The 12380-nt window shown below is 38.0% G+C and overlaps 1 protein-coding gene and 1 pseudogene across 4 annotated transcripts in view; both read left to right on the top strand.

The window, feature by feature from the left end:
• LYPLA1 (lysophospholipase 1) overlaps positions 1 to 2209 on the top strand; it is a 39566-nt gene extending 37357 nt beyond the window's left edge. For all 4 annotated transcript variants that reach the window (XM_045075787.1, XM_004768815.3, XM_045075788.1 and 1 more), the window contains one exon: positions 460 to 2209. In XM_045075787.1, the coding sequence (XP_044931722.1) occupies positions 460 to 513 (54 nt within the window). In that variant the 3' untranslated portion in view covers positions 514 to 2209. The remainder of the gene's footprint in view (positions 1 to 459) is intronic.
• Positions 2210 to 4350: 2141 nt separating this feature from the next.
• Positions 4351 to 8689, top strand: LOC101684499 (annotated as a pseudogene).
• The last annotated feature ends 3691 nt before the right edge of the window (positions 8690 to 12380 follow it).

The following is a 12380-nucleotide window of genomic DNA, read 5'->3' on the forward strand; positions in this document are numbered from 1 at the left end:
GTATGTAAATCCTTGTGAAAGGCACAAAATATTTTATGCTACGAATTTAGCATTTCATTCTAACAAGAGAAGGTTAAAATCTAGGTTTTTCTACCTGTGGTTAGTTGACCATAATTGTGTCCTTACTGATATTTCTCTGGATAGGTTTTGTTACTCCTAAGCCCCTTTCTCTCCACCCATGTTTTTTGTTCAGCTATAGCAAAGTGCAGACCATTTTCATAGGACTGCATAATAGTTGGGAGCTATCATTTGAATGTACATTTATAATCCTAATCACAGGAAATGTTCTGAAATTTCTGTTGAATTCTCATTTTTCTGTTACAACTTTTCATTTAATTGATGTAGTGAGAATATGGTTTTACCTTACCTTGGCACACCACACATTTAGTTGGTGGTATTTTAGTAGGGATTTAATTACTGATTTTGTAATTGCTTATTAAATCACTTTATTCCAAACAGGAAATGATGGATATCAAGCAATTCATAGATAAACTTCTACCTCCAGTTGATTGACGTCACTAAGAGGCCTTGTGTAGGAGTGCACACCAGCATCATTGTAGTAGCGTATAAACCTTTTCCTGTGCCCAATCTTGAAACTTCTAACGTTTGCAGTGTTCAGATGTTTTGCAAATACCCACCAATGACACCGACTACATAATACTCTCTCCTTGTGGGAAATACGGTCTTTTAAGTTTCTATACATGTATTTGTATAATAGGATTCAGAATATACTAGTATTAAAATAGGTGAAGCAGCTAAGCTTTTTCCCAAATGTAATTCAGCAAAATAAAATACTGTAACCAGATTTTTTATTACATCATTTGACAATTATTAGTATGCTTAATGAAAATTTGTTCAGGTATAAATGAGCAGTTAAGATATAAATGATTTATGCATGCTGTGACTTAGTCTATGGACTTACTCCAAAATTACTTAGTCACCATGCATTATCTGTATTTTTATAAATGTATTCATTATATACTTAATGATTGTAATACATAATAAGAATGAGGTGTTACTACATTATTCCCAATAATAGGGATAATGCTTCTTCAGTAAAGAGTAATATTCCTCTGTTAAGTTGATGGCCCTTTTAATTTGGGGACCAGGCTTTATTTTCCCTGATACCATTTCTATTGAATATTTTTTTTCCTCTCTAAAAATGTTTTCTTTTTTTTTTTTTATCCTTCATAACAGACCAAATATTGCTTCCTTGCCATAGACATCTGCTACCAGTACATGCTGTAATTTGACATTTTGAATCACAGATTTGATGATATTTAAAATGTATTTACTCTTACATAAAGAAACCTTTAAACTTCCTACACTTATTTCTTAAACTGCACCTTCGTCCACAGTTAGGCCTATATAGTCACTAGAATCTTCAGTCTAGATAATGGGAATAATTCTGTGGTTGTATTTTTCTGTAATTAACTGAAAGAGTATGTAGGTCATATTCTAGTCTGTCCTGAAATATTTAAGACATCTTAAAAACTTATTTCTAAGATGATTTGCTCTAAGATGATTCTCCTTGAGCATAGTTTTAGTTTACTTGGTTTGTAGATATGTTTGAAACCAACTACTGTAGAAAATAAACAGTCCATTAGAAAAATTTGCTTTATTTTTATCTGCCAATGAACTTATTGAAAACTTCACTTTAGTAGGTGGGGTTTTATTTAGTTATTGTGCAAACATAAAAGTAGCAATTACTTGATTTTAAGTAGTTGAATTTTTCAGATTATTTGTAAAGATTATTGGAGAACAAATTTATGGGTGATAAAGATTAATCACAACTCAATACATATGGTATAGTTACAACAGTTTAATATGTAGCAAAAATGTATACTTGGTATTTCTAAACTGTTGGTAGTTTTTCTGCTGTATTCCAACTGACTAAAACAATGTTAGGAATGCATCTTTATAAATGGGTGCTAATTGATAATGGAAATAATTTAGTAATGGACTGTATAGAATGTTAATAATGAAGCCATATGTTTATGTCTGGATTTAAAAATTTTAAACAATCATTTAATAAGTCATTTTGCTTGACCTTGAGGAATAAAAATTGTTGTTTTAGTTATACAAATCAGCAAGATCTAACTTATAGCAAGAAATATTCCATTGAAATGTGCTGTAATGTGGGAAAATGTAAATCTTTTTCATGATTTCTACCAATGTGAAATAAAATTTAATTCTGAGTTTTCTGTGACTGCTTTCTCATACTATTTTTAATATTTAGGTTTGCCTTTGAATGGTTGTCTATACTGAAAAGGGGGAAAATGTCAATGCAGTCATAACATACATTCAAGAGAGAATTTTTGATGATGGTATGGTTGATCTGGAATAGAACAAGGCATGAGAACTGCTTCTCTTGTTACTCAATTTGAATAAGCTAAAAAAGTATTCCTAAATTTGATTTTGTGTTTCTAACATGTTTAAGAAGTTTTGTTTACTGTTTCCAAGCCTGCTCCTCTCGTGCAGTATTCATGGGATTTTTAAATTAGTGTCATGAGGCAGTATCTAAATAATTTTTTCTCCTCTTATTTCACGGTTGACTCCTAGCATTTCCCAATAAAGGAATCCTTTCTGTCCCGTCTCTTAAGCAGTCCTTCACTTTCTGCTTCTGAGTACTTAAAATTGACCAGCTCATTTTTTTGTGAGGGAGCTTGTTCTGTTTTTGGATTACCTTAATGGTAAGGGAGTTCTGTATATATACTACAATATTGTATGCAACTTTCAGACTTCATAACAGCATCTTATTTTGTATGGTAAACTTTTATTTTGTCATCCTTTCTCAACTATTGTGTTCACAGTTAGATGTGGTCAGTGTGGTATTGTTAATCTCTATTGACAGCATTAGTGTCTTATGTATATATAAATAATTGGGGAATTTGTCTACTATTGCAATCAGTGTTATGGATGTTTTTAAAAGTAGGTACATGATGAGCTCCTGGCTAGTTCAGTCAATAGAGCATGTGACTTTGATCTTGAGGTGAGTTCAAGCCCCATGTTGGGCATAGAGTTTAATTTTTAAAAAAAGGTAAAAGTAGATACATGACACAGTTCCACCCTCTAACAACATACTACTTTATTTTGTAAAAATTAAAATATGAACAGTAATTTAAGTAGTTGAGATATTCTAGTCACTATACTAAACATTTTACATTCTTTATTAGTGTAATTCTCACATCAACTTTATCTTTGCTTTATAGGAAAAACTGATAGCTAAAGGGATGAACTGTTTGCCTATACTTACGGAGCTATTATATGTAACAGCCAGGATTCAGAGTGATGTGTCTGACTCCGTGGTCTGCTACCTTGCTCTTTGCCCTTGTGAGGTAATTTTAAATGCTGTAAACAAATAAAAAAGCTTATTCCATATAATTCAGAATGCTTAGAAGTAACTAAACTAGGGTAAGAACCAGCTTACCATAAAGAAATTACAATCTCCAGTGTCCAGAGAGAACTGAAAAAGAAACTAAAAACCTGCATGGTATACCTAACTTTGGGGCTCAGCAAATAACTTACCGTCGTACAGCCAGGACCCTTATAAGGGCTGCACTCTGTCCACAAAGTGAGCTAAAAAAACATTCAGTCTCTTCAGGAAGGAAGGGAAAACTTACCTATTTTGGCCAGGGCCCTGGATTAGAAGAGGGAGCTTTTCCCTTGACAATGTTTAACTAGAATTTTATATTAATATATATTTGGATTTTGAATTTATACTATTTCTGTGGCCGGGAAAACAAGCTCATAATTTAACATCAAGAATCTCCTTGAACTAGATTTGCCTGTTGAGCACTTGGAAGAAGCAAGATCTTTATGGACAGTGACATCCTCAATCTAGGCAGCATAAATTTAGTCTGCTGAGAGTGAGCTCAACTCCCCCCCCCCCCAAATTCAAACCATAGGAGGGAACAGTCTGCCTGCCATAAATGATACCAGGTGACAAAAAAGCTAAAAATCATTAGACTCTTGGGAACTTTAAGAAACAAAGTATGGGAGCGCCTGGGTGGCTCAGTGGGTTAAGCCGCTGCCTTCGGCTCAGGTCATGATCCCAGGGTCCTGGGATCGAGCCCCACATCGGGCTCTCTGCTCAGCAGGGAGCCTGCTTCCTCCTCTCTCTCTGCCTGCCTCTCTGCCTGCTTGTGATCTCTCTCTGTCAAATAAATAAAATCTTTAAAAAAAAAAAAAAAAAAAAAAAAAAAAAGAAACAAAGTATGAGGGGTGCCTGGGTGGCTCAGTGGGTTAAGCCTCTGACTTCAGCTTGGGTCATGATCTCAGGGTCCTGGGATCGAGCCCCACATTGTGCTCTCTGCTCAGTAGGGAGCCTGCTTCCCCCACACTCTATATGCCTGCCTCTCTGCCTACTTGTGATCTCTGTCTGTCAAATAAATGAATGAAAAATCTTAAGAAAAAAAAGTATGAATGTTAAGCTGCGACAAAAGAATCAAGTGTAAACAGTATCAAATTGAAAATTGGAAAAAAAATTTTCTAGAAATGAAAAACAGTTACTCAAGTAAATATTTCAAATAAGAAGCATTATTTATGATAAAATATTTGAAATAATGCAATGTGGAATTACAAAGCCCTTTCAAAACAAACTATCATACATTTATATAATGGGATGCTGTACAGCTATAAAGAAGAAATGAGGGTGCACTGTACTAATTTGGCAAGGATTCAGAATACATTATTGATGGGAAAATAGTGTAAAAACTAAAAGGCATGGAGGAAATAATACCTATATTTGACTTAGTTAGAATTTACATTTGTAAAACCAAATTGCTAGAAGGATATTAAGAATCCAATAAAAGTGGTTATAGAGCATGAATGGGGAAGGAATGACATGGGTAAGGACTGGAGAGGAATTAGCCTGTTACTAAACCATTAAGGAAAGAGTAAAACCACAATGGAATTATCACTATATACCTATTAGAACAAATAAAATTTAAAAAGGCCATGGCAAATCTCTCATACATGGCTGGTGGGAATGTAAAGTGGACACTTTGAAAATTTTGGTAGTTTCTTTAAAATCTATGTATAATAGTTATCGTATGACCCAGCAGTTGTACTCTTGGGGATTTATGCCAGAGAAAGGAAAACTTACATCTACACAAAAACCCATACGTGATTATTTATAGCAATTTTATTCATAATATCCAAAAAGTAGAAAGAAATTATGGCGCAACCATACCATTAAATACTACTTGGCAATAAAAAGGAATGAATTACTGATGTACGCAACAGTTTTGCTGGATCTCAATGTCATTATGCTGAATAAAAATGGCTTATCTTCAAAGGTCACATATGGTCTGATTTTATATAACTTTTGTCAAAATTACAAAATTATAGAAATGGAAAACATTAGTGAGTGGCAGAGATTAGAGATGGGGAGAAGGTAGGAGGTATGACTATAAAGGGGCATCATGAATGAGATCTTTGCAGTGATGGAATACTTCTGTATCTTGATTGTGGTGGTAGTTACATGAATTTATACATGTGATAAAATGAAAGGAATTTGCACACAGGAGTGCCAGTTTTGGGGTTTTGATATTGTATTATAATTATGAAAGGTGTAAGTATCTCTACAATTTCTTTTCAACCTGTGAATGTTTCAAAAGGTTTTTTTTTTAAAGTACAATGGGAGAGATGATATAATTTGAACTATGCTATGGTTCGTTCCACTATTTTCTGAGAGTAGATAAGAATTAGTCATCCCCTTTAGATATTCACAATGTAAAGTCAACTAAAAACAACAAAAACAAAAAACCAAACAAATCCAAAAAACAAAAACACATATGTAACTTTCAAACTAGGGGAGGGGATGGGGATGTCAATTTAAAAGACAAGGTAGGAGTAGAACATGTAAAATGTTAACATGTAAAATGTACAAGATATTTCAAGATATGATAGACACAAATCCAAAAGTAATAGTAATTATAATTGTGAGTGGGCTAGATTTGCCAGTAATAAGACAAGTTATCATTTTGGACAAAGAATGACATGAAGCTACATCGTAACTACAAGAGATTCTGTTTAATTACAGAAAGATTGAACATAAAGGGATGGGGAAATGGAAGAAGCAAATACTCCCTAAAGTAAAGTAAGCTGGCTTATCCTATATTAGTATGATGCAAAGTACGTTTTGAGGCCATGAACACATGTCTGCACAAACACTTGTACATGGGTGTTCATAGCATTATTATTCATAATATTCCAAATGCTCAAAGAACCTAGATGTTTGTCACTGATGAATGGATAACTGAAATGCGGCATATCCAATAGCGTAGTTTGCAGCCATAAAAAAGGAATGTTCTAACATGGGTGAACCCTGAAACAATGCCAAGTGGTAGAAACGAGTTACAAATGACATCATATTGTATGATTTCTTTTATACGAAAAAACAGAATAGGCAAAACTTTTTAAAAACAGACTTTAGGGGGCTGTCAGCACCGCCTGCCGCCGCATGTGCCGGCAACGCGATGCCCAAATCCAAGCGCGACAAGAAAGTTTCCTTAACCAAAACTGCCAAGAAAGGCTTAGAACTGAAACAGAACCTGATCGAAGAGCTTGGGAAATGTGTGGCCACGTACAAGTACCTGTAGCTCTTCTCCGTGGCCAGCAAGCCTTAGGACATCCGTTTTGTAAGCGGTTAAACTGGAAGCACAGCCGGATGTTCTTTGGCAAAAACCAGGTGATGATAGTGGCCTTGGATCGAAGCCCAGCTGACGAGTACAGAGACAACCTACATCAGGTCAGCAAGAAGTTGAGGGGTGAGGTCGGTGTCCTTTTCACCCACCGCAGCAAGGAGGAAGTGAAGGAGTGGTTTACGAAATACGCCAAAGTGGACTTCGCTCCAGCCGGAAACAAAGCAACTTTCACTGCGACCCTGGACCCACGGCCCCTGGAGCAGTTCCCCCACTCCATGGAGCCACAGCTGAGGCAGCTGGGCCTGCCCACCGCCCTCCGGAGAGGGGTGGTGACGCTGCTGTCCGACCACGAGGTGGGCAAGGAGGGCGATATGCTGACCCCAGAGCAGGCCCGCGTGCTGAAGCTTTTCAGGTATGAGATGGCTGAATTCAAGGTCACCGTCAAATACATGTGGGATGCACAGTCCGGAAGGTTCCAGCAGATGGGAGATGACTTGCCCGAGAGTGCATCCGAATCAGCAGAAGAGTCAGACGGGGAGGACGACAGCGGACGGACCCTTGGCGGGACTGTGGGACGCCGTCTTGCTGGCCAAACAGCAGGGAGGGCACGAGGGATGGACTGCTTTTTTGTAAGCGGTAAAGCTGACTGCGGGTGGCTCCTGTGGACAGCAGAGAGGACTTTTCCGGGGCAGGGGGGGATATATTAATTTTTAACATGTATGTACCTAGTAGAGTCTCAAAGCAGGTAAAACAGAAATGACGGTGACATCAGTGAAAGAGGTGGGAGAGGGAATGTCAAAGTCCTGTGTGTCCACACAAATACCAAAAACAAACAAAACAAACCTGACCCGAACTGTCACAATCCACTCTATGAATCTCTATGAAAATAGTCAAGAGTTTTCCACCAAGCAAGTGAATGCTTGAGAAAAACTTGATTGAAACCCAGTACAAAAGCGTTGTGTCATTTTAACTTACTCTTACTTAACCCCCCATTTCTAGGTCTTGAAGATGAAGTCCATATTCCCAACATAGGTTCCAGATAATGGAGAAAGCAAAGCAGATTTTTGGTTCCAAACAATTGTGGTTGACTCTTAGGTGGGTCCTTGAAGGACTAACACAAAGGCCTTTCCCCTCCTTTTACTTTTTTCTCTTTCTGTTTTTCTTTTTTCTTTTCTTTCTTTCTTTCTTTTTTTTTTTTTTTCCTGCCCTAACTCAGAACTCTCTCAGGTTGGAAAAATAGCTACACGGAGGTGATTCCCCCCCAAAATATTTAAATGCAAAGAAACCAACCACCACCATAGTTGGGGCAAAAATAGATACACTGAAAAACCTGAGAAGAAAAGGCTAGGGAATGAAATGCCTTGGGGGAATAAAGACTTCGAAAAGCTTCCACATAAGTCTAGAAGGCCATGTGCATGAACGGCCAGGGTGCATGTTTAAAAAGACCTGAGAATGCTCTAAGCACTCATCTCTGGCTGATCTTGAAGCCCTGGGCAAGCAAGATATTAGAGTAAAGGCAACATTTTATGCTTCCCAGCTGAATATTGCAGGTATGCCCCAAGACACATGAAGCCCAGATGTAAGTACTGGGAGTTGTTTTGTCCCCAGGCACTGAAGGAAATCTCTGTGAAATCACCAGGTGGACAGTAAGCTAACAGATTTAGTGACCACTCATGACAATAAATTTAGTCTTTACCAAAAGGAATTCAAAGAAGTCACTAAGCCGAACACAATAACTAAACAACAAAAACCAAAACCCTCAACAACAATGATGCTGATTTCCAAAGTTACATTATAATATTAAAAATGTTACGTTTTCAACAAGAAAAGCATGCAAAGAAACAAAATTCTAGCCCATTCACATATACGGTAAAGGAATATTAACATAAACTGCCCCTGAAGATGCCCAGACGTTGGACTCACTAGACAAACACCTTAACTGCCTTAAATATGCTCAAAGAACTAAAGTAAATAATGGATAAAGAACTAAAAGAAACCGAGGTTTGTGGGGAGATGGGGTAACTGGGTGATGGGCATTAAGGAGGGCACTGGATGTTATAAGCACCTGATGAATCACTAAAGTCTACCTTTGAAACTAATAATAAACTAAGTTAATTGAATTTAAATAAAAAAATTTTTTACAAAGAAATGAGTTGGGGGAAGGAGTTAAGATGGTGGAGGAAGAGAAGACCCTAAGTTTGTCTGGTCCCTGGAATTCAGCTAGATAGTTATCAAATCATTCTGAACCGGTACGAAATAAATCAAAGATCTGAGAAAAGAGATGCTGCAATTCTACAAATAGAAAAGCGATCACTTTTTGGAAGGTAGGAGGTACAGGGACATGAATCTGGGGCAATATATTGGAGGATAACATGGGGAGGAGCCTGGTTAAGGAGGTCACCACAAAGCATTATAAACAGTGGAACACAAAATCAACTTTTAAAAGTCTACTGGGGTAGGGACTTCCCTGGCTCAAAGGTGCTGAAGTGGCAAAGTGGGGCAAAATTCCAGGTGAGAGAGCATGGTCCACGGTCCCAGAGGGCACAAGAAGAACGGGCCTACCTGAGTGCAGCAGAGTTCCCAGGCATTGGAGAAGGAAGCTGGATGAAAATAGTCTAGGCACAGCTTTCTGCTTGTTGTTGCCATGCACTGTGAACTGCTGCACAGTTGGGTGACCACTCTCTGGGCAGGGACCCAGCAAGAGGCAAAAGTGGTGAGACTCCCCCCACCCCCACTCCAGGAGAAGGGCAAGTGTTTGTATCACAGAAGTCTGTGAAGTTTAGAGAGTGGAAACTGGGTTCCATGTGTGAGATAAAAGTGCTGTCACAGGCTGGATGAACACAGAGTTTAGACAGAAATCATGGAGACAAGAGTGAGTGACTGCTTTTCTGTGAGGGCTCACTAAAGAGTCGGGGGCACGAACTTTCAGTACGGCAGCTAGAGATGGTGTGTTGCCATTTTCATCTTTCCAATCTGTGCTGAAAGACATCAGGGAGCAAAAGAGCACCACATAGTGCATTCCTGAGCCACTTACATGGAGCCTGGCCCTCCAGCAAGGGGACTGTGATTCCCCCGGGAAAAGCAGCACAACAGGCCCCTCCCCAGGAAGACCAGCAGGAACATCTGGCTAATACCAACTTTACCGATCAAATAAAACTGCAGAAGTTCAGGGCTAGGGGAAATCAGTATATAGCATGCATGTTTTTTTTTATTATTCTTTAGTTTTTCAGATTTTTTTTTCAGCTATCATTTCTTTCAATTCTTTTAAAATTTTTATATATATGTTATATATATAGTTTATATTTGTATATTTTATAATATAAATACATATATTTATGTATTATAAAAGTATATTTTATATGTATTATAAAATATATGTATTTTTATATATAAATATATAAAATATATTTTATGTATGTATTTTATGTTTCCATGTTGTATTTTATTGTAGTTTTGTATATACATGTTTTTCTTCCCTATTTTGAGATCTAGTTTCTTTCTTTTTTTTTTTTAAAGATCGTATTTATTTATTTCACAGTGAGAGAGAGAGAGTGAGAGCAGGAATATGAGCAGGGGGAGTGGAAGAGGAAAAGCAGTCTTCCTGCCAAGCAGGGAACCTGATGCAGGGGCTCCGATCCCAGGACCCTGGGATCATGACCCGAGCCAAAGGCAGACATTTAATGAATGAGCCACCCAGGCACCCCCCAGATCTAGTTTCTTTTAACAAACAGACCAAAACACACCAAGGATCTGGTTTATTGTTTCATTCTGTTTTACTTTTTTCTTTTATTAGTATTATCTATTTTACTTCTTGTTTGATTTTTTCTTATTTTGTTTTGTTTCTATTTTCTTCTGGTTTGTTTTTTTTCTGGTGGTGTTATTTTTGCCTTTTCTCTCACTTTCTTTTATTCTTTTCTGGACATAATGAGAAGACAGAGAAACTCACCCTAAAAGAGAACATGAGGAAGTACTCCCTGCCAGAGATTTAATCAATATGGATATAAGTAAGATGTTGGAACTAGAATTCAAAACAACGATTGTAAAGATACTAGCTGGGCTTGAAAAAAAGCATAGAAAACACTAGAGAAACCCTTATTATAGAAATAAAAGAACTAAAAATCTAATCAGGCCGAAGTTAAAAATGCTATTATTGAGATGCAGTAAGAAATGGAGGCTCTAACAGCTGGGATAAATGAGGCAGAAGAGATATAGAAGACAAAATGATGGAGAATAAGGAAAGTGAGAAACAGAGAGAAAAACAACTACTAGATTATAAAGGGAGACTTCAAAATCAGTGATACCATAAAGCAAAAGAAAATTCAAGTAATAGGGGTCCCAGAAGATGAACAGAGAGAGGGGGCAGAAGGTTTTTTGAACAAATTATAGCTGAGAACTCCCCTAATCTGTGGAAGGAAACAGGCATTCAAGTCCAGGAGAATCCCCCTCAAAATCAGTAAAAACAGGTCAATACCTCAGCATATAATTGTGAAGCCTGCAAATTTCAGAGATAAAGAGAAAAATAAATGAATAAAATCTTAAAAAAAAATTATTTCTCCCAATCTGTGTCTGAACTTTTCATTCTTAAGTGTCTTTTATTTTATTTCCTTATTTTTAAAATGTTCTTTGTTTATTTGACAAAGGGAGAGATAGTGAGAGAGGGAATACAAGCAGGGGGACTGGGAGAGGAAGAAGCCGGCCCCCCGCTGAGCAGGGAGCCCAATGTGGGCCTCGATCCCAGGACTGTGGGATTATGACCTGAGCAGCAGGCAGATGCTTAACAACTGAGTCATCCAGGTGCCTCACCAGCAAATAAACTGAAGCAGTAATCAGAAATCTCCCAACAAGGGTGCCTGGGTGGCTCAGTTGGTTAGGTGTCTGTCTTTGGCTAGAGTCATGATTTCAGTGTCCTGGGATTGGACTGAATGTCAGTCTCCCTACTCAGCGAGGTGTCTGCTTCTATCTCTCCACTGCTTCTCATCCTGCTTGTTCTCTCTCTCTCTCTTTCAAATAAATAAAGATCTTGGGCACCTGGGTGGTTCAGTGGGTTAAGCCGCTGCCTTTGGCTCAAGTCATGATCTCAGGGTCCTGGGATTGATTCCCGCATCGGGCTCTCTGCTCAGCAGGGAGCCTGCTTCCTCCTCTCTCTCTCTGCCTGCCTCTCTGCCTGCTTGTGATCTCTCTCTGTCAAATAAATAAATAAATCTTTAAAAAAAATAAATAAAGATCTCTTAAAAAAATCTGCCAACAAACAAGGGTCCAGAGCCAAATGGCCTCCCAGTGGAATTCTACCAAACATTTAAAGAGGAATTAATACCTATTCTTCTGAAACTATGGGTGGCTCAGTGGATTGGGGCCTCTGCCTTCGGCTCGGGTCGTGGTCCCAGGGTCCTGGGATAGAGCCCCGTGTTGGGCTCTCTGCTCAGTGAGGAGCCTGCTTCCTCCTTTCTCCTCTCTCTCTGCCTGCCTCTCTGCCTGCTTGTGATCTCTGTCAAATAAATAAATAAAATCATTAAAAAATAGAAATGGAAAGAAAACTTCCAAAATAATTTTATGAGGCCAGCATAACCTTGATCCCAAAACCAGAAAAAGACCCCACTAAAATGGAGAAATACAGACCAATATCCTTGATGAACATGAATGCAAAAATTCTCACCAAGATACTATCTAATGGGATCCAACAGTACATTAAAAAGATTGTTCACTGCGATCAAGTGGGGTTTATTCCTAGAC

The sequence above is a fragment of the Mustela putorius genome, unplaced genomic scaffold (assembly GCF_011764305.1).
Source record: "Mustela putorius furo isolate JIRA1106 unplaced genomic scaffold, ASM1176430v1.1 tig00000151_pilon_pilon_pilon, whole genome shotgun sequence".
In the NCBI taxonomy this organism is placed as follows: Eukaryota; Metazoa; Chordata; class Mammalia; order Carnivora; family Mustelidae; genus Mustela; species Mustela putorius.